The sequence below is a fragment of the Camellia sinensis genome, chromosome 7, assembly GCF_055761805.1.
Source record: "Camellia sinensis isolate YWXY chromosome 7, ASM5576180v1, whole genome shotgun sequence".
Lineage (NCBI taxonomy): Eukaryota > Viridiplantae > Streptophyta > Magnoliopsida > Ericales > Theaceae > Camellia > Camellia sinensis.
Genome location: NC_138967.1, coordinates 101863509 through 101886654, shown reverse-complemented (window position 1 = coordinate 101886654; position 23146 = coordinate 101863509). Strand labels below are relative to the sequence as shown.

The window sequence follows — 23146 nt, the reverse complement described above, 5'->3', positions numbered from 1 at the left end:
AGAGATTTATGGTGAGTTATGGTAGAGAGAAAGAGAGAGAGAGAGAGAGAAGAGAAAAGAGGAAAGTGAAAGTGAGTAAATGAGAGAAGAGAAAAAACAGAATTGCAGAAATAAATATTTATCGGATTGACAATTAATTGCCATGAAAGAGTAATTGATCGCTCTCAAAATTCAAAAGCTGCGATCTCCGATCAATTGCGAGTCTCTGTTGAAGAAGCAATTGCTCGAGCAATTGATCGCCCATTGATTGCAAGCTATTATTGAAAAGATCTAAAAATGAGCAATATTGCTAAGCGATCGATCGCCTATCAATCGCTAGCCATTAGAAATCATTCGAACTAAATGCAAGTGTACCAATGAATAGAGGAGCCGAGTGGTGGCAGGATAGAAGAAGTACTAGTAAGAGAGTTGCTAAGATTTTTCATTATTATTTATAATTTTGTTCTTAATTATAATAATTATATTTAAAACAAAAAATTTATAATATATATATATATGAAATATACGTAAATGTTTTTACGATATAAACAATTTTTTTTATTTTATAAATAAATTTATGTATCACCTATCATATTAGTTTAATTGGTCATATTTCAAATTAAACTATTTTCATGGTGCATCAAATTCAAAAATTCTTAAAACTAGGGGGGATTACTGTGAAAATGAAAGAACAGAAGCCCTCCACTGAACGAACATGCCATGTCCCGTTGCAACGTTTATTTATATATACACGTGCTTTTCTTCCTCTCTCTCGCTCTACAGACACAGACTCTCATCCCCGAAGAAGATCTATTTCGCTTGATCAACGGCGGGCTTGTTCGAAGCATAATCAATGCCTTCACAGAAGCGTAATTCGTCTTCTGATAATAATCTTCTACACCACGACGACTCTCAGCAACAGCATTCCCGCCGCAAGCAATCGCGACGCCAACGAGGAGGAGCTGAAGATGATGATGAAGATGAGCGAGACTACGAACAAGATGAAGAAGAAGAACAAGTGAAAGAAGAGGACGAAGACTCTGAAGATGAGGGTTACGTATCGTATCTTGTTTGTTTATCTCTTCGCGCTCGATATATATGAATTTGTTTTCGTTTGACGATCGTTTATGGTTTCAATTGATACTTCTCAGATTCTGATGGAAGTCGTTCATCTGACGACCCTGCAAACCAATCCGAGTATTCTCTCTCTCTCTCTCTCTCTCTATATATATATATATATATATACATACATATATGTTTGGATGTGCTTCATTTTGATTTTTGCTTTGCTTTCTTGTTTGATTAGTGGTCAGATCGAATGTATCTGTTTTTTTTGTCTTCCTATATGTTCAATGTCTCTGATATCTTAATTGCTACTGCTAGATTTTGCTTTTCTTACGATCATTTTTGAGCACTGGTGTGTATGTATGGATTATCGCAATAAATTGAATTGACTACTGAGTTTTGACTACTGAAGTGGATGAATTTTGGTTTATAATGTTTGGTTGGGTGATGTTGATTTTAGTCTTGCTTTGCCCTTTCGATTATGCTTGATTTACTGCATGAGAGGTTCTTGCATGTCTCAATTTAAGTTATCTATTCTATGTTTTTATGGCTGTAATTCTAAGGGGAAATTACTATTGAGCGGGAAGTGGGGCAAATATTTACTACATGGTGAGATTCTTATTGGGGTGCAACTTTTGTTGTGTTTTTTTAACGCAGAAAGAGGGCAACCCTATATGTTTGTGTAATTATTTCTGGTCATGTGCACTGATTTATAATTTCCCCTAATTTTAAAATATAATTGTTGGGCCCACTTTGTAAGATTCTGTTAAATGTAAATTTATGATTTCCCATCTTCATGTAGTATTTGAACAAGTTTTAAATAGTTGTAACATACTCTTTTGAAACGTTGCCATACAATATATTGGCTTCATGGGAAGAATACCACTTGGATTATGCCATTTCTGGGCTTTCTATACATCATGTTCTATCTGCTTAATTACAACAGCTAAAACCTTTCTGGTGTGTGCACATGTGTGCTTTTATATATCCTTGTCTATTGTTCCTTCTTGTCGTTCCTTTTGTCTAAGACAAAAGGACTTTGCTTTGTTCGCCTTTACTTAAATGCCGGACTATGATTATCTCAGTTTTTCTTCTCTTCCCCCCCCCCCCCCCCCCCTCCTCCTCTTCTTTCCATGCCTTTTTTTTCCTCTGTATTTTAATCTTACAAGGATTTTATGGAGTTTGTGTTGACTAACTATTGCCTATCAAAAGAAAAGAACACCTGTTGACCAACTTAACATTGCTGATTCTACTTTTTTGCTGAATTGAAATGGATATCCTTTTTGAATCTTCCACAGAATACTAAAACATCCCAATGAACTATCTTTCCATTTGATGACAAAAGAGCAATCAGACCTCTCAAGGTCACAGCTTTGACTAATATACAGAGGCTTCTGTGAGAGGATTCTTTAATCAACCAAAACCAGTGCTAATGATGTGGGCATTTTATGTTTCTTTTTGGTGATTTAATGCATAAAAGGTCCTTGCATGTTGCACTGGGCTTGGCCTTTTGCCTGCTTGGTGATACAAGATTCATGTAGAGGAGAGAATCTTGTAGATGATCCTTATTGGTTGGGACAAGGCCACATTTTGTTGAGTTAAATGATTTATGATGACTTGTTTGTTTAAATTGTTAGTAATCCCTATTTGTTATTTTCCCTTTAATCGGACATTTTCAGTTATGCACATTATGCTCACCCGTAAACTCTTATTGTTTGCCTATTGTGTATTTGGTCAAACAAATTCCACACATGCCTATTCCAACACATTCAGCTTCCTGTTTGAAAGAACATTAATTCCCTATCATTTACCTTCTTTGGATAAATTGTTAATTCCCTATCATTTGCTCTCCATGGATACGGAGAAATGTGTCACCAGAACACAACCTCATAGTAGGATTTCACCTGAAAGCAACTTGATCTAGAAAGATTTCATCTTAGCAAATCCTGCCCATTCCGAATATTAGATATCTTGTACAATCTATCCATGAACCTTGTCAACTTTGCCAATTCCCAATACAGCCATTGCTTGGCCTGGGTTGGCCATGACCCCTCCCACATTTTGGCGAACCCATGTATATATAATTTGGCAGAGAGTTTGGTTTGCACTGTTATAATAATTAAGGCTTTTGAGGGTAAATACGGTAATTTTAGTTTTAGAAAAAAGTTTTTATTTTTATTTTATTGTAAATAAAAGTTTTCATTTCTGGCTAGGAAACTTACAGGCACATCTAAACTTTCCTCACTCTCCACTATCCAACACATATAATTACTTCCTACTCCCCTCTCCTTTTCTCACTCTCTCGGGAAAAAAAAAGTTATGGTCTCTCTCTCTCTCTCTCTCTCTCTCTCTCTCTCTCTCTCTCTCTCTCTCTCTCTCTCTCGTGAACAAATGAAGGAAGAAACAATATCTGAAATTGTTCCACGCCTTTGATCCTGTCACGACCCAAATCCGCCCCTAAAAGTTCGGATCATAACCGGCCAGTAATCACTTGATTACCTTCGGCCTCAAACAAACATACCAAGTAATTATAATAATGAGGCCATAAGCGGAAGCATAACACAAATGAAGAAGTTCATTGAGCTGTGCCAAAATATCAAAATCATACAGCTTACAACATAGCATATTTACTTGACCATGCAAAAACTTATGTACCAAAGAGCATTCCATATATATGGTTTACATATCCCAAGACCATTAAGCAAAACGAAACAAACGTCATAACTGAATGTAAATCAAAAACCAAAAGCTCTATTTTGGAGACTCGACCAAACATGTTCACAAAAATAATTCCGGAGGCAGACTATAAGGTTGACTTCCATGTTGATCACCTACACACATACAACATAGGGGGTGAGCGTCGCTCAATGAATAATAGTAAAGTAAAGAGAATTAAATGAATAATCTTGATTTAAAAAAAAGCAGATTATGTTAACACAATACTCTTCCACAATTACATCCTTCATAACATTATCCATAATCATATTTACAAAACGGCCTTAGGACCAACATATTATGGAACGGTTTCAAGCCCAACATATAACAGAACGGCCTCAGGCCCAACATATTACAAAACGGCCTCGGGCCCACATATATCACAACGGTCTCGGGCCCACATATTAACACAACGGCCTCAGGCACACATATTAACATAACAGCCTCGGGCCCAAGCACATCGTAGCATAAACGGAACAACCGTAGATCCATATTGCACATGTTATATAACATTCATAAAACTCGTTCATTTTGATCAAAACACAATATCAGAATAAATCACCGTATCTGGGTCAAAATAATCAATTAAGAACATATCTTTACAATACTATTACTCACAGTAAGTTTGGTCTTGCGGCGTTGCCTCCGACACACGACCTGCACAAAACATGTCACATACACATTCGATAAATAATTCGTTTCATTTCATACACTTTTCTTTTAATAGTTCATAACCTTTTTCAATGGGTTTCTAACTATCATTTCATTTCCCAGAGGGTTTAAATAAGGTCGGGAATGCGTTCAGGAGGCTAGGGAGGTCAACATGAGATAGCAAAATTTTTTTCCCTGCTGGCTGCTCGTGCGGCTGGTCCAACCGCTCGAGCGGTTAGGTTCCGCTGGTGCATGTGGCCGCTCGAGCGTGTAGAATGGTTTCCCCCAATTTGGTCCATGCTCTGCTCGTGCAAAGCTCGTAGCCGCACAAGCGGTTTGGGTAGTTCTAGATAGTCTGAAAATGGAGTTTTGAAGCCAAGTTCCCAAATTCAATTTCAAACCCAAATTCATGCAAAACTAACTCAAAACTTGGTATACTAACATGATTCAAGTATAATTTCAATTCAAACACATCAATCTTGCTTCAATGTCAAAATCAAAGTCTCATCTTTTTCCATATATGTACAAAACCTCGTGATTAAGTTCAAAATATATATATTCGCATGGATGATCCTTACACAAATGCTTGTTGTATGGATAATTTAGGATTTATTTCATGCATTAATCACAAGCTTGAACTCAAATCAAACAAAGTTGAAGACATTAAGGTCCAATTTCTTGAATTTAGCTCAAACAATTACATAACTCAAACCCTAACTCATATAAGTGTTAAATCTTCAAATTCCTCTTGATTTCAAGCAAAAGATGAGTTATTTACAAAGATTCTAAGTAGATTTCCATATCTTAGCTCAAATTTGGGTTTGCCCCTTGAATCTCTTCCAAAACCCTATCTTCTCCTCTTCCTCTCTCTCTAACTCACTCTCTGGTAAGCTCTCAACAAAAGTGATGAAAGGAAGAAGCTATATACATATATACATTGGGCCAATTAACTTAACTAATCATTACGAATCATAGTTTTACAAAATTTCATGGTAGTCTTTAAAAATCATGCTGAACACAAATATGAAGTCGGTTTTGGTTTCTGGTGTCTCTAAGGCTTTCAATTTTAGTTCAAAGTTGTAATTGCAACATATATTCCTACATTTGACAGATATAATTCCAAAATCATATAATTCACACACTTAAACATGCAACTTAATATCAAACACATAATCACATACATAATTAAGCATAATACGGATTGGGTTATCACAAATCTTTTCCCAAAATTGCATTGCCCCCATTTATTCTCAATTCGCAATTATTATTCTCTATGGCTTGAACTAATTTTGAGCGATTCTAGCACATCTAAACTCTCTCTCTCTCTCTCTCTCTCGTGAAGAAATGAAGGAAAAAAAAATATCTAAAACTGTTCCACACCCCTAATCCTATCCCAAAATTGCGATGCCCCTTTTTTCTCAATTCACAATTATTAGTCTATGGCTTGAACTAATTCCAAGTATTTCCCCTCTTTAATTTATGGTCATTAATTTTTGTGGGTTATTTTTTTGAGAGAGAGGTAATGGGTTTGATTAAATTGAGATATGTTTTAAATTAGGACTTCTATTTTGTTGTTTCTACCTTTATTATTATGGTTTATTTTGCATTTGTTCTAGATAAAATGTCTCACTTTGATAGATTACTAAGTAGATATGTACTTAAAAAACTATTCATTTTATTCAGTCCATAAGAATATTTGTTTATAATGATTATTTTTGTTTTGTACATTTCAATGCATTGCAAATTAGGGTTTGAAAATTTATGTTTGGCATAAATTTGACTTTGTTCGGCATAAATTTGACTCTGTTCATGACAATTCACAACATAATACCAAGAAACTTGAGCAATTGCGCAAATAATCAGCCATAAAACTTGAGCACTTTTTTGCGCAAACAATTAGACATTGAATCATCCTAATTTCTCCCTCGCATAATGGGACTAGAACCTCATGCCTTTCAACATACTAGTGTGTTCAATAAACTTGTCCTACTCCTTCCTAATACCTTTCAAAAGACCTAAACAATGAGACATATATACTTGTAAAGAGGATAAACTCCCCCAATCACAACCATACTTCAAGGATACCTCTCTCTCCCTCTCTCTCACAGTTTCGTTAGAAACATTTAACTTTCCAACACCCAACCCATCTCCACAAACAAACTGTGTCTCATTCAACCAAATCATACTTGAATTCTTTTGTTATTCCCCACAACAAATCCCTTTGAGTCTTTCCAACTTTTTTACAACAAAGGAAAGAATGACAAACGTAGACATAAAATTTGTAGGCCAGCTAGGTAAAGTACTCTTAAACTGGAGTATGTCTACCCCTTTCTAAGAGGTATTAACATTTGCATTTCGCCATATCCTCTGAAATCTCTTCACGACAAGATCCTAATTGCCCAGGTTTTGTACAAGGAATCCAAAGGCAGGCCCAAATACGATGATGGGAATGATCAAGTTTGTACGATGCTGCTTAAACTTTGTAAGGATGAAATCCTTTAGAATCTTTGTCTTCTCTTTGGAAACTAAGCATTGAACGGCTTAAGAGAGGCCACAACGTACCCCGGAGCTATCAAAAATCTAGTGTGATGTAAACCACCACATAATCAGTTGTAGGTGGGATCATTGTAGTATTCTAAAGCTGGATGGCATCAGCGGTGGCTGGTGAGGTATGTCCGTGCTAAGAACTCTTGTCTTTTGTTCTATGGTGACAACGGCTATAAAACAAGAGGAACTGGTAGTTTCGTAACAATAACTATAATTATTGACTTAAGTCTCTATTGTCTTAGTAAAAATCTGAAACGTAGTCAAATTACTACTACATTAATGTGGTGTCTAACCTTTACGAACTCGGTATCTTGTTTTCTCTTTTCTTCCAAGATCTTGTGTGTTCAATTAAGCAACTATGACAAAGATGTGCAACTGCATTTCACCTTTTGTTTCTCTTTTTTCCTAAGATCTTGATGATGACTGTTCTTGTTGACTAATGTGAATTTTATTGTTGATTGGGTATTATTTATTAACTTTGACTTTTTACAGATGGGTTCTTGTGAAACTGCCAGCGCTTCGTACGTACGTACAATGTCCAATATGTCTAGGTATTGTTATTATGCTCTTCTACTGTGTCAATCCTTTTTCTAGGATTCTGATTATTGCAAATCTTTTCCTACATCTTAATTTAAACATCACTATTTCTTTTGTTTTTTGTGTGCTTTGAATCTTTTGCTCGGATGTGAGAACTCAAAATGCCTTTGCACATTGTAATGTATAAATTATGGCTCCATAAATATGATTTGTAAAATTATAACTAAGAAGCACATACACTTTTGAGTAGGAGGTGTGTTGTGCCCAACACCCGTCATTATTCGAATACTCTAAAAAGTGTGCTCGACACTTCTTCCAATGTTTTAAAAATCGGACCAGACCGAACCAGCCAGTTCAACCGGTTGACCCGTTGATCGGTCCAAGGTCCGGTCCGGATACACCCTCAAAACTGTTTTACCTCGAAAATCCGCCTTTTTTAGTTAAACCGGATAAACACACGCTTGAACCGGCTAACCACACGACCCAGTGCGGGTTGAAGCGAACCGGCCAGACCATTGCGTGCTCATACAAGCCTGGTGCAAGCATGGAAAAAAACTTGTCTCCTTGGAGTTGAATGTAGGTACTCTTGCTTGCAAGAGCCATATTGTTTCCACTAGGCCACTGATTCTCCTTGTTAATTATATAGTACATATATATTATTTATTGTTTGAATCCATGTACTCTCAAACACTAGCATAACTAACATTTTTACTAACAATATATAAAAAGTATGTGTATAAACACATATATTTGAACTTAAAATATAACTACATTGAGAGTGGTATGACCATATAACCACTATGCTAACTTTAGCTTTTGTTTAAATTTGGTTAATATATTTATGTAATTATATATATGTATATTAAAATTTAAATAAATGTATCTTAATTCTATATTATTATTAAGTCTTATTTTTAATGATTTATAAAATAATTATGATGTCACAGTTCGATTCCGATTTGACCCAACGTTTGAACGGGCGACCCCGTCTACCCGATCCCTTTTCCAGTTCACTTACTGTTTCAGTTTTTAAAACATTGACTTCTTCAACATGTCTTAATTTAAAAATCAAATACATAATATTAGGCACTTTACGAACACTTCATGGACACTTAGGCGATGTTTCGTGAACCTTCCAAACATGTCCCATGTGATGAATTCCTTCATAATAACAAATGTCTTGCATTCTTTAAAACATAACTTATGCACTTTAAATATGTTGTAAAACATTTATAAAATGAATACATCATGCGTATCTATAATTGTTTTGTACTCTTTAAAATGTAATTGTTACATGAATGATATCTTGATGTTTAAGCTATGAATTATATAGCCTTTTTAATATTATATAGACTTTTTTCATTATCCTTTAATAACTTATTAATATATATATATATATATATGACATATAATAAATTTGTATCGTGTTTTTTTAAAATCGACATATTAGCGTGTCTATGTCGTATCCGTGTCTATGCTACCTAGGTTATACACTTTATGGGGGTGAAAAAAAGGAAAGAGAGGGATGGCGTTGTATTGACCAAGTCCATTGGGGGACTATGTTATGCTACAAGTGAGCTACGGATTGAGACGTTGCCTTGCTCATGCTACACGTTGGTGCAACGCTAAGGTGTGCAATGGCCTTAGGCGGAATCTAACACACGTGTTGGCACGAGGACTACGCCGTAGGCAAGAGATTGACCTTCGGTGCTTGTGGGCTTCGCATGACCAAGTGGCCATCCAATATGCATTGATTGAGGCATGCTTGACCCTAAGACACTTCGAGATGCTGTTAAAGACCCAGCATGCAATATTGGCTTGTCGGCTAAGTCGTGGGCCTTCTCTAGCACATTATTGTGTGGCTAGGCATCTTGATGACATAAACCTAAGTTGGGCGAGTACCTTGCTTGAGGTAAGCTTGGCGCTATGAAGTGACTTATGCCGTGCTTGGTGCACTTGAGGCATTAGGCCTACTTGTGGCATCCTGGTGAAGACTGAGCTTTCTTGTGAAGTTGTTTTGCTTGACAAAGCATTGGGCATTAATGTTCAAACGGATGAGATCATCAACACTTGATTTGTCAACGAGCTTATGGCGGGCTTAAACTTGGTGGAGTTCGAGCGCCACACGGGCGAAAAATTGATCCACTGCGCCTCTAAAGGAGTCAGCCCGTGACAGTTGGTATCAGAGCTAGATCACTCATTTGGGGTGAGCTTGATGTAGAGTAGACATGCAGCTATCTTGTGACATCATTTCTTCGTGGACCTTGATGCTGCTGTTTGAAGGAGTTATGCATGAAACTCATCTTGGTGGACGTGTATGACATCCTAGACTCTAAACAAGACCGCCGTTGGTTTTCTGGTCATGTTTGAACCGTGGGAGTTGATTGGTTGTCTTGGGGTATCTATGCTTATTGTGCTATTTTTCGGCGATGCCTTGAACGCAGCGACCGTTTTTAAGTGTGCGAATTAAGCAGCATTGTGGCATCTAGTGTTTCCTTGCTAACTTGGTGTTGCCTCTCACTTTGTGGACTTGGTGAGCATTTCTACACTGTGGGCACACTCTGGCGCAAGTAGGCTACATTTGTGGACGGGTTGCTTCCTAACCAACAGGGTTAGCATGATTGTGTTGCTTTGTTGGCTATATGGAGATGTCTACTGCAATTTGAACTTGTGCAATGCTTGTATTAGATTGTGGGCATGCGATCTTCATCTATTGAGCCTTAGAGACGGATTTTCGTTGGCAGCCGTGCACGTGCTATGGCATTATCATTGGTTCGCTTCAGGGGGCTTATGTTTCGACCGTTCGTGGTGGCATTTGCAACTTGTGCGTGTTAGTGGTTTTGCATCTTCAGATGCATGGTTGTTGACTTCTTAGAGGGTTTGCTCAGAAAATTTTCAAGACAAAATTTGAGATCTTGACTCTCGTGTGCAGAGGCACCGAGTGTACATGCTTGCTAGAGAGCGGGGTGATGGATGAAATCACCGTTGTTAGAGGACAACCATGTAGCGGGACTATGAAGTCAAGACATGATTTGGTGCGAGGATCAGCGCACCGTTTTGTGCATCATGGTTGAGATGGATAACTTTGTGGGTGGTAGGAATGGTGAGCCTTTGAAACGCGAAATCTTTGAGCTTAATGAGATCGTTGACTCGAGTGAAGGCAGTGGCCGAGGTACTGGGAAGCATGAATTGAATTCTAGCCAGAAGGTATAAGTTAAGACAAAGGGCTTGCCAGAGGGCACGAGCATGAGATTTAGCTAGAAGACTACACTTTGCCAGAGGGCACAAGTTGAGCAAGGTGGGCTTCATTTCAGCTTGAGGGTTACACTTCTACAAGAACATTGAAGTTTTAAGTTAAAAAAGCATATTCAGCTATAAGGCTACACTTTGCTAGAGGGCACGAGTTTGAGTTAAGCCAAAGGGCTTCATTTTGCAAAAGTGCATAGGAAAATTTGAGTTTGCAAAGAGTGCATTAGATCGAGGGCTATAATTTGCTAGAAGGCATTAGCCAAAGTGCTTTAAAGTTTAAGTTTGTTAGAGGGCTTCAGAGATTGAGCTTGCCAGAGGGCATCAGCCAGAAGGCTTCAGTGACATGAGCTTGCTAATGAGCAGCAACTAGAGGGCTTTCTTTTCGCCAGAGGGCACAGTATAAAGACACTTCAGTTTATTGAAGATATCAGCCAGAGGGCTTTGTGCTTGCTAGAGGGCATTGCTTAATCATTTTAAGGGGCAGCTATTGATTTGCATTGAGTCGACGAGGGCGTCGACAACTCGAGTGGAGGAGGAAGTCGCAAATGCGACCACCCACTGCGAAATAGCTCGAAGGAGCATGATGGATCATTAGAGGAACATCGCCTAGAGGAGTCACAGCTCAGAGGAGCTTGAGTTTGCTCAGAGGAGCTTGAGATTGCTCGGAGGAGCAGTGGCAGAGAGGCCATTCGAGATGAGGGCTTAGCATTTAAAGAGTATTGGCAAAGGACAGAGTTTTAGAGCATTGGCAAAGGGCAGAGTTTAGAGACGCTCAGAGGAGCTTTGGCAGAGGCCATTTTTAGAGAGGGCATTTGAGACAAGTTGCCAACAGAGAGTGCAACAAATGGAGTACATTGCAGGTGGATTTGAGTAGAGAACAATGAGGGGAGCTTGGCTAAAAGAGTTAGATGTTGAAGGTAGGCCATCAACGCAGAGGTGTTGGACTCGTCAGAGGAGCTGATACATGCATTGCATCAGCTTTGTGCTACATCAACGAGGACGTTGATGGTTGAAGTGGAGGAGGGTGTCACGGGTTGCCTTGCAAGGCCAACTCTGTGACGTTTTGCTCGCGGTAGTGTGGCCAATTGAGTGCTCAAGAGTGCCCTTAGAAGTGCCTCAAAGTGGCCCAACATTGGCCCTAAACAGCCCAAAGCATATGGGCCAGCAGCAGCAGCAAATAGCAAGGCCGCAGCCCCATGCCAGCAGCCAACAGCAGCAGCCAGCCACAGCCCGTGCCAGCTGCAGCAGCAGCCAGCCGCAGCCCATGCCAGCAGCCAGCAACCAGCAGCAGCAGCCTGCAACAGCAGCAGCCCAGCAGCAGCAGCCAAACAGTGTAGATTTCGGCGCGTTGTTTCGGCATCCAAATGAAGAAGTTTTGGGCTGAAATTTTTATTGGAAAGAGGTCTTGGGGGAAGTGTTTTCCCGACCAAGTTTCATAATTTTTCTCAATTTGTGGAATTTATGAAAAATCATTATGACTCTTCGAACATATTAATGTTTCCTCCTGCCAGAGGGCAAATTGCTTAACAAGCATATATAACGGTGTAAGGTGTGCTACCTACCTATCTCCCCGCCCAAACTGGGCTTAAAGTGAGCAACCTTGGGGCAACTCAAGGGTGGGCTTTAGGCATCCAAAGGGGTGTCAAGAGTCTCCGCGTGGGTTTGGGAGCCCCGTGGATGGTGCAATAATGTAGGCACTGCGTGTGCCTCTCGAGGGAGAGGTTCACCACGATGTTTCCATTATGCCAAACAATATGGCATCTTTGGGACTTGTTTTGGACCGAATGGGCTATCGAGGCATTGCCAAAGGCCTCATGTGCCCACTCAAGTGCTTGGTTTGGATTCAACCTTGCACGAGGGGATCCCGTGGCTTAAGCTAAGCGGTTGGAAGGCAACACAGTATATGTGGGCTATCAAATGAAGGCATCAAGCTATGTATTGACTAAGTTCATTGAGGGACTACGTTATGCTACAAGCGAGCTACAGATTGAGATGTTGCCTTGCTCATGCTACACGTTGGTGCAACACTAAGGTGCGCAATGGCCTTAGGCGGAATCTAACACACGTGTTGGCACGAGGACTACGTCGTAGGCAAGAGATTGACCCTCGGTGGCTTGTGGGCTTCGCATGACCAAGTGGCCATCCAATGTGCATTGATTGAGGCATGCTTGACCCTAAGACACTTCGAGATGCTGTTAAAGACCCAACATGCAATGTTGGCTTGTCAGCTAAGTCAAGGGCCTTTGCTAGCACATTGTTGTGTGGCTAGGCGCCTTGATGACATAAACCTAAGTTGGGTGAGCACCTTGCTTGAGGTAAGCTTGGCGCTATGAAGTGACTTATGCCGTGCTTGGTGCACTTGAGGCGTTAGGCCTACTTGTGACATCCGGGTGAAGACGAAACTTCCTTGTGAAGTTGTTTTGCTTGACAAAGCATTGGGCATTAATGTTCAAACGGGTGAGATCATCAACACTTGATTTGTCAACGAGCTTATGGCCGGCTTAAACTTGGTGGAGTTTGAGCGCCACACGGGCGAAAAATTGATCCGCTATGCCTTTAAAGGAGTCGGCCCATGACACCTAGGTAGTCCTTCGGTGGAAGCAAGGTGGTTGTGATTGGTGTTAGGTTCCTCCTATTGTGGCTCTGATACCATGTAAGTTTAGAGAAGAGAAGAGAAAGAGAAAGAGATGGGGAATTAGTCAGACCTCATCCCCTTTTATATTAAGAATAAAGCATAATTACAAGAGTGCCATAAGTCATGAGTTATAGGCCAGCTCATTACAACCCATTACATCAATCAAGGAATAATAGAATAAAATGGAATAAAATATGAGAATATAATTTCCTATTCTAACACAATGTATATTCTTTAATCTAAACTAAGTACAACGGGGTATTACATCACCTATTTATAGACTACAACTAATAGGCCACCTAATCATACACTTAAGGTATTTATTCTACTACATCATATTCTTCTTTTTGAAGAAACTTGTCCTCAAGTTTAAGCAACCACTAAATGAACTCAAGAACACCACCATGTAGCAGTAGGTGAGGAACAAGTGTTGTGTTTCCTTTTCCAACACAAACATGTTTCCTCACAACGCATCTTTATGCGAATACCTTGATCCGCTTTCTTGGTTAAGAAACCATAGATGCAAACTGACAATCGTCATCATGTCCATACCCCCCTTGCTACCACTTGGACAGAATCCCATTTCTCCAAGCCTCTTCACCTCTGACCTGCAGATTGGTGTAAATGAGTAATCTTCCTATCGGAATGAGACTACTAGGTCGGCAAATGATATCTTTCAAAGCAAACAAGGCTGAAGGATGTGACAAATTGATAGGATCAACTATGCAACCACTAGACAAGAACGACTTGAGAGAAACTAATCACAAGCTGGAATTTGGCATTGCACACCTTCTTTCCTTCCTTCCTCTGGACACAAATATGAACTGAGCACACAAGAAGCATCCTACTCAACTCAAAATAGCTTCCAAAAGAGGCATGAAAGGAGTCCCAATGATAAAGCTTCAAACAAATCTTTGAAGCTATGAAAAATATCAATGTCGGTTTGCAATGCAACAATTGATCTACTCATTTATTTCAACTCATCTCTTTGATTATGAGTTTGATTTAGATTGGCATCATTGCTCCTTCCAATTGAGAAAGTCATCTTGGTTTCTTAACCAAATTTGCAGCATAAACGATGACATAGGATATCCAGCATCTTGAAAAGTGGATACAATGAATAATTTGATCCAGAATTTCAATTCAGTCACAGCAACAACAAAAATTGAACCAGATTCAAACTATTGAACCAGAACTCAAGCAGAACAGGAGACTCGCAAGTCAAAGTGGTCTCAAGTTTGAGATTAGAATTGAATCCTTCCAAAATCAAACCAAATCCAAAAAATCTGTCGAAGTCGAATCCAGACTCATGGTCTAAGTGACGAAATCGAACTGCAATCCAAGCTTCGAAGTTGAACTCCGTCGCAATCCAAGTCGTGAGAGTTGAATCGCTATTGTGATCAAATCGAAGAACTAGATTCAGAGCACTATTCAAGTTGGAATCGAGTTGTGAGCACAAAAGTTAGATCAAAGTCAGATCTTGGCTAGGACTTTAGATCGAAGTCAGTTCTTGACTAGCTTCAAGTTCGGATCTGGGGCTTTGAATTCAAATCAAATTGCGAAACAAGTCAATATTTGCGAAAATCGAACTTCGAATCAAAGCGATTGCAAATTGAAATTTGAAGTCGAGATCGCAGCACACACAGATCGCAAATCGAATCAATTAGGGCTTGATCATCTCGCAAGGTTGAGTCATGAAGTAGAGATCATGTTCGATGTCCCGAAGTCGAAAATTGCAATGTTGTGATTGCAAAGTCCAGAGTTGCATCAAGAGCTGAATTGAAGATGCTAGGGTTTGAATCGAGGCGGTGTTGTTGAAGAAAGCAGGACAGAGATGGTAAGAATCCTGAAGCTTTGATACCAAATAATGCAATCCAAATGCAACTCGAGGATCAAATTGAGAGAGAGAGAGAGAAGACTAATGCCCCAATTAAAGGGCTAGAGAGAGAAACCAAGCTCTACTTCCATTACAATGTATGTTCTTTAAAAAAAAACTAAGTACAATGGGATATTACATCACCTATTTATAGATTACAACTACTATGCCACCTAATCATACACACAAGGTATTTATTCTACTACATCATAAAGCGACTTAATGCAGTGCAGTTGAGGCTTGCAAGACACATCAAGGTGAAAGTTGCAAAGAGGTGCATCTCTTTGAAATGTGCTGGGTTTGTCGAAGATATGACTTGAAATCTAATGAAGCCCTCTTTGTACCAAAAAAAAAAACTATGAAACCCATATTTTATGTGTTGGTAGATTTTATATATTTTATAAAAAAACTTAACATAAATAAAATAATAAATGACAATTAAATAAAGATCCTCTACGCTAATCAACAAATTGAAGATATATTACAAGGCTTTTCTATACGGCTTACCTATTTTATTTTTTTTATTTTTTTATTTTTTTACATTTTTTCTTATAAACAATAACAATTGTTCAACAACAATTTGCAGCACAAGTGTTTAATGTTGGGAAAAATTATATAACCTCACTTGCACTCAATTGATTTGCAATTAGTTTCTCCAATTTTCATGTATATGACCCCTTTTATTGTTGGATGAGATGAGTTGATTTGTTAAAATTAATTGCTAACAATATTAAATTACTTTAATTTCTTAATTGTTTGATTGTATAATTGTCTAACTGTTTTTAATTGTTTAATTGTTTGGTTTGTGTTTGTTTCATTTGAAATTATTGATGTGCTCCGTGATATTAAGCACAATGTAATGTACTGGGTGGTAATAATCTCATGTAAAAATACATGTCATTCAACAAATTTTCATACTAAGTTCTATACAATATCTATATATGAGCCTTGCTCCAATGAAGGCTGTGCCTCATGCCTAGTCCGTAGGGGACCGTCGCACATCGTTGCGCCCTTAAGTAACAGCAAGTTAAGTGTTGTGACTTCTTATCTTTATGCTGTTAATTTTTGTTATATTGTATCTTTAAATTCCACATATTGCTCTTTATTCTCATCAGAATATGAAATCATAATCTGACTTGTCTTCTTTATAAGCATATACTGACATATAATGTAGACAAATAAAGCAGTCTGGCTTCTTCTTGGGGGATCTCAAGAATATAATTAATTTCAGTGGTAGAGGTGAATATTTGTGTATGCCTCTGGCTAATTACAAGTGAGAAAACAAAAGCTACTTTTAACCTTGTGGTTGCACAAAAGCAGCCAACAAGAGTGTGAATCTGTGTTGCATGGATATAACACATAGACATGTATCACAAGCAGGGGGGTGCAGTAATTTATCAAAATAGGATGAAAACTGGATTAGGACATGACAAATTTGCATGCAGACCTCTGTTAACTCATGAAAGCTTCTTCATCCTTTCATTCCCCTCTTGGAACGTGAAGAAGATTCATGTGTTTCTAAACTTATGTCTTTCCTTTCCAACGGCATAATGAACGTCTGTCCTTAGGTTTCAAATATTTTTATTCTCCTGTGAGGAGGTCAGAGATTCTACTGCTTATTTTTTTGTTCATTCTATATTGTATTTCTCTAGTTGGTGCATTTCTTGTGGAGTCAATTTAAGGAAACTGGAACTCCAGCAGTTCACTTCCTTATTAGTGGCTTATGTGCCTGTGTTTTTCCTCAACATCCAAGATACATATAAACTAGAAAAAAGTAACTTTGCTATTTCCTTTTGCAGGGATCATTAAGAAAACAAGAACTGTGATGGAATGTTTGCACCGCTTTTGCAGGGAGTGCATCGACAAGTCGATGCGTATGGGGTATGTAACAAAACTATTCCAACATTATCATCATCTAAAAAGCATACACTTCTTAAAGGTAACGTGTATTACAAGTTTGAATAAAAATAACTTGGAATCCAGTGATAAAACAAAAACAATGTAAATTTATACCCGTTCTCCTTCTTTGGAATTTAAAAATAAAAATTATTGTCTTTGAATTAACTATTCATATACCTGGCATATAATAGTTGTTTATTTGTATATATGCTTATAATAAATATATAAAATGATATCCTTTGCACGTGTCTCCCACGGGTTGTGTCTTACATTTTTTGAAATTTTCTGTGTTGGTGTCTGTGTTCTGTCACGTGCCTGCGTCCGTGCTTCTTAAATCATCATTTGATTTAGGACACAATTGGACCTGTTGGCTTATAGTTAATTTAAATCCTACGACAATTAGATTTCATCTCTCAGGTTGATAATTGACCTTTTGTGACAGGAACAATGAGTGTCCTGCTTGCCGCACACATTGCGCCAGTCGACGTTCTTTGAGAGATGATCCTCGATTTGATGCCCTGATTGAAATTTTATATGATGATATTGAGAAATATGAAGAGGAGGTAAAAGTATATTCATGATTTGGCCTGGGTACTTTGCTATTCACATACCATATTGTGTAATGAGAGTTGCTCAGTTGTTTTCTGAACATCTGGTTTCAGGAACTGGCTTTTCATGAAGAGGAAAAGACTCGCAATAAGCAGGTAAGATGTAAGGATAATTGCTTCATGTTGGTAAATGTGCATCTGCCACGCTTGCTTGCCTTTTGCAACATTTGGATTTTGTAGGTCCATTAGTACTGAGCAGCAGTCACTTAAACTTGTGATGATTCCTTATCATAGATGCTGTAACCATCATGATGGGTTTGAATGTCTTGTTCCATACATCAACCATCTTTGACCTTGTTTGTCTATCCAAATTTCAGATGACAAGTTTTTGAGACTATCATCAAAGACGTATGAGCTGCTAACTTCATGCATAAAATTCCATTTTGACACTCAACTAGTGTTGTAAAAGAGGTGTTGCATCCACAGCACACCATGCTAGGAAGCACGGGTGTGGGTACGAATGTAGGTGCAAGTATGTTATGGGTACGCAATATGGCAAAACCAAAAGAAAAAGTAAGATACGGGTACAGTCTGGTACGTCTATAAAAATTATATTTTTATAATTTATACTAGTACATGACATATATTACTTAAAAAAAAAAAAAATCAAATGTAAAACATATTCATGCATTTTTGTAATGGTCAAAAAAGAATTCTTAGTTTTTTTTTTTTTAATATTTTTGATATTTGTAAAAATCCCTTATATTTTTAAAGTTTAAAAAAAGAGGTACAACATAATTATTCTAGTATTTAAAAATAAAAAATAAAATTTATGTTCCAAAGTACCCAAGCTGTATGGGATGTGATGTACACGTCCCGTACCCATCCTGTACCCAAAGTATTTTGCGTACTGGGTATGCGTGCGGTACTTGGTATTCGTACGACAATATTTTTGGAGTACCTGTGCTTCATAGACACCATGTTTTAAATTGTAAATTGCCACTGCTTGAATTTTTCTCTAATCAGCTTGGCTGCCTAATTAAGTGTCTTGGTGGAGAGGCCATCCTAGCTTGTGGAACTTAGTAGGGAATTTTTTTTTCAGGCATCAACATCATGCTTGAATTGTGAGCTGGATTGTCCTAGGCCTCAAGGGCCATTTGGTCATAAAGTGAAATGGAATTAACAACCTCCTGTGCCAACCAGCGCCCCCCCCAAAGTGCATCTGAAAGTTTGTCCATCACATCTGGGATATAAAGAAATTAATATTCTTCAAACTTATTCATTCTTGGCCATCCCTAGTCTCTCTCTCTCTAATATATATATATATTTTGCAATTGCAACCCATATACTTGACCATTATTTCATACAAAGGAATCTTGTGAAAAAAAATAAAAGAAATAACATGCAGTGATCCTTTATTTTAATCTAATTTTCCATCTCTATTATGAATGTTTTATGTTTATTTTGTTTGGGAATTTTATCGATTGCATTCTAGAGAATAGGCTAAGTTTCCCATTTTGTAAATGGCTTATGCAACAAATTGACTTTTTTTTTGGGTCTGAATTCCTCACCATGAGTTAGGGTCTATGAAGGATGGGTGCTTTGACCAACATGCCGTACCCGTACTAGGTACTAACCGGTGTAACGTACTTCATATGGTTAGCATGATTTTAAAATTAAATTGTGGTTTGTAAGTTCCTTTCATTAGACTTCTTTATTTTTAGTTTTATACTTAGTAGGTGTTTGGCATGCACATTTTAAAATTAAACTATGGTTTGTAAGTTTTTTAATATAATGGTATTTAATTTTGGTTTATACCTTTACTCTTGGCATTAAATATGAATTGTAGGTTGGATCTTAATAAATTAAACCATTTAATCAATTTTTGCATTACTTCAAATTAAAAATAAATATTTTTTTACAAATGTACTAAACCGTACCCATACCCTATTTTTTTGGATTTTACTTTATTAACGTACTTGTATCGTACCAGTACTCATATCCATACCCGTGCTTCGTAGGTTAGGGTGCATTAGCATACTGTATATATATATATATTTTTTTTCCTGGTTTGTTTCTTCAATATATTTTTGCACAGATTCAGGCATCAATTGCCCAGATTTTTCGTCGACAATCTGAAGCACTGGTCACTAGACGCAAATTGGGTAAAGATACAGATTCTGCATCAGGTTCAAGATTACCGCGCAAATATTCTAGAAGAAGAAGAAACACCAGGGAAACTGAGCATGAAGGATCTGATGACGAGGATGAAAATAATCATGATGCAAACAAAGATTCATCTTCGAATGATGAGCGGACAACAGAAATTAAGCAGAGGAGGTACAAGAGAAAAGCAGGGGCACAGTCCTCCCAGCCTTCTCCATCAGCTGCAAATTCAGATGGTGGAGGCAATGAAAATGACTTAGAAGCAAGCAGAGAAAGCAAAGGTACTTCTTCTGGGCCTGTGCGGAATACAGAAATGCTTGCTTGGGGTGGAGGTGGTGCTCGGAGCAAGAGTGTCCGGAACACCCGCATAATGAAACTGGCTAAATATCTCGAAAACGCAAAGGACAATGATGAGGTATGTGGCTACATTTCTGTATAATTCACTTAGTCAGAATTGAGGTTACCTGAGAGTGAACAGTATGTCATCCAGAAAGTTTTCTTGTATACGTCAGTTTTGATGCCATAACATTCTCATTTAGTTATTCTGTTTCACTAATTTCGCATAGATCACATTTGTGATTTCTGTGTGGCTTTACATTGTTTGCAAATTTTCTGCTTATTTGCAGTTAGATGTTCATCTCATCCTTATTTCTTTGGACAAAAAAAGAACGGCAAGTTCAAAGGAGCTGTACCTCTGTTGCCCACCATGCTTTTCTGTCAAAAGCCTCAAAGAAGTGAGTATTGTCTCTACCACCTATAATGCACGGACACCTCTCTGGAGATCACGTACATGTGTCCGACATGTGTTGGACACGAACACGTGCCAAACATGCTCCGGACACGTGTCAGACACACTAGGACACTTGGGACACGCTAGTGACACATTGTAGACACGCTAGGGACCATTTTGAAATTAATAATAATAATTTAATTAAAATTTAAAATTTTGTTTTTTATACCTAAAATAGCATATTAAGATTGATGAATTGATAAAATAAAATATTTGACATAAAATAAATATAAAATATATAAAAATATAATATGGAATAAATATATAAAATTATATGTTTTGCACGTGTCTTGTATTTTTTGAAAATTTGCGTGTCCATGTCTGTGCTTCTTAGACGACAACTTATTTTCTGCAAAAATTTTCTCAAGCTAGCTGATGCACTCATCCCACCGTCATTTTAACTATGCATTAAGGCAATCATAGTAAGACGCCATCATTTGCAAAGTAATAATTACATGCAGCTGGCTGAGCCTTAACCCTAATCTTAATATAACTTTTTCTTTTCTTTTTTTTAAATATATTTTTCCACACTTGTAATTCTTATCTAACTTTCTATTGCATTCTGTAATGCTTATGTCATGCACAGTATGTTTCTCGCGAGACACAATTACAGGCTGAAGATATTGAAATACTACTAGGGAAGAAGCACCTGCATACCAATGGTCTGCAGTCCACCCGCAATGCTTCAACCTTAACAGAAAATGAAGCTGTACTACAAAATTTGAAAGACCAAGAAACTTTGGCGGGGCTCGGAGCCAAATGCGATCAAGATAATAACCATTTGGTACGTATACATTCACAAGTATATATATATATATATATATGGTTGTGTGCATATTGTTTGTCATCAATTCACCTCTCTTGGAAACCCTACCGTTGCATTACAATGTGAATGAAGAGTGAGAATCTGTGGACAGCCATTTTATGCACTTTGTGTTAAAGGCTACTTTCTTACAGATCCTACCTGCGTAGTCCATCTCTACCTTTTGGCACACATTATTGAATCTTTGGAGGCCTTAGTATTGGAGTTTGTAACAACTCTTCTTGTTTAAAAATACCAAGAAAGAGTTATGATGGGTGGGAAGATCTGTGTGCACGGGGTTGGAAAAATCTTGTAACCTAACTAGGGTAGAGCTTCCCATTGTAATTAAATTAATTAAAAATGTCATTTTCTATAATTTTTTATCGTACTTTATATTTGTTGGTGATTAAAACTACTTTTTTTTTCTGTGCTGTTTCAGGTTCTGGCTTATAGGGTGAAGAAGAGAGATTAGGAAGTTCATCATCATAAGCCGAGGAATGGGCCATATCACTCTATTTGGGAAAGAAGGTTGAATCAGGTAAATGCTGCTGTTGTAGGGATGCCTGAGGTTGCTTTCTGATCCTCTGATGAAGTATATGTTTCCTATGTTTTAAATTATATGCTGGGTAGCAGTACATTACCGAGGGGACAGACCCCAAAAAAATAGATTTTTATGCTTGTGATTGGAATTGTAGGATACATCTAAAAACAAAAAAAAAACCCTTGGCTGTTATGTTTGTAATTGGACTTTTAGGATAGATCTTTTTAGTTTCTCTGAAAAATAGGTGATGCTTATTTTTTAACTAAAAATGCTTGCAGATGGTTGAAATGTATAGTCGTTTTTAGTAGCCCCTGTTGATGATTTTCTTAGTGGTTTCTGATAGTTAGAGTAATTGCTCATGGACCAAAGAGGAGATTGAGACTTGCTCACAGTCAATAACGAAAGAAAGCCGTGGAAGAATGCTCGGCTTTTATCGGATACCTTAAACAGTAGTCTGGTTTTGATCTCTTATCACAAATCAGTTACTTTAAAAGCTCATTTATCGTCTTTGGGATTGTTAGGATGGATAATCACATGATTATCGACAAGCAATACAAAACGAACATGACAGCACATTGATTTTGAAAGAATTAATGACACAATACGTTTGAGACACGTTAAACTTTCATATTTTTATGAAATTGTTATATAATTTCATATAACTAGATACATTGAAGAAATGAAAATTTACGAAGCACGGTACGTAACACGACACAAATATTGCATAGACGCCTAACTTTTTAAAATATGTAGAACACGAAACGTAAAGGCCTAACTTTTTAAAATATATAGAACACGAAACATAAAAGACACGTGTAAAATATATAATTTTATATATTTATTATATGTTATGTATATGAACTAGGGATGACCCGTGCTTGAAGGCACTACCAACAATTTTTTTGGTGTCACGTGTTACGAAACTCAATGATAATAAATCAATTCAAAATGGTAACGTTACTCGACTTAAAACTTCACATATAAGAAATTGAAATTGTTTCTGCATATTGAATTAGCGAAAGCATTTATAAATTTTAAATAGCAAATTTCAAAATTAAAGTTCAAAAAATGAATTATGTATTTGAATGTAGCATATGCAAAGAATCTAGAAATATTTGCTAAACTTAAGAGTCAAAATAGCAAATT

The 23146-nt window shown here is 37.5% G+C and overlaps 1 protein-coding gene across 2 annotated transcripts; it reads left to right on the top strand.

Moving 5' to 3' along the window:
• The first annotated feature begins 645 nt into the window (after positions 1-645).
• LOC114315770 (putative E3 ubiquitin-protein ligase RING1a) lies at positions 646-22307 on the top strand. 2 transcript variants are annotated; one of them, XM_028262375.2, is made up of 10 exons: positions 646-1031; positions 1131-1176; positions 7450-7508; positions 17054-17135; positions 17596-17716; positions 17816-17857; positions 19806-20282; positions 20494-20601; positions 21244-21441; positions 21899-22307. In XM_028262375.2, exons 1-10 carry the CDS (start codon positions 833-835, stop codon positions 21929-21931), a joined length of 1365 nt encoding a protein of 454 aa, XP_028118176.2. In that variant the 5' UTR covers positions 646-832; the 3' UTR covers positions 21932-22307. The 2 variants fall into 2 exon arrangements, with proteins under 2 accessions (XP_028118176.2, XP_028118175.2); XM_028262374.2 differs by having other exon boundaries at positions 19800-20282.
• Positions 22308-23146: the final 839 nt, after the last annotated feature.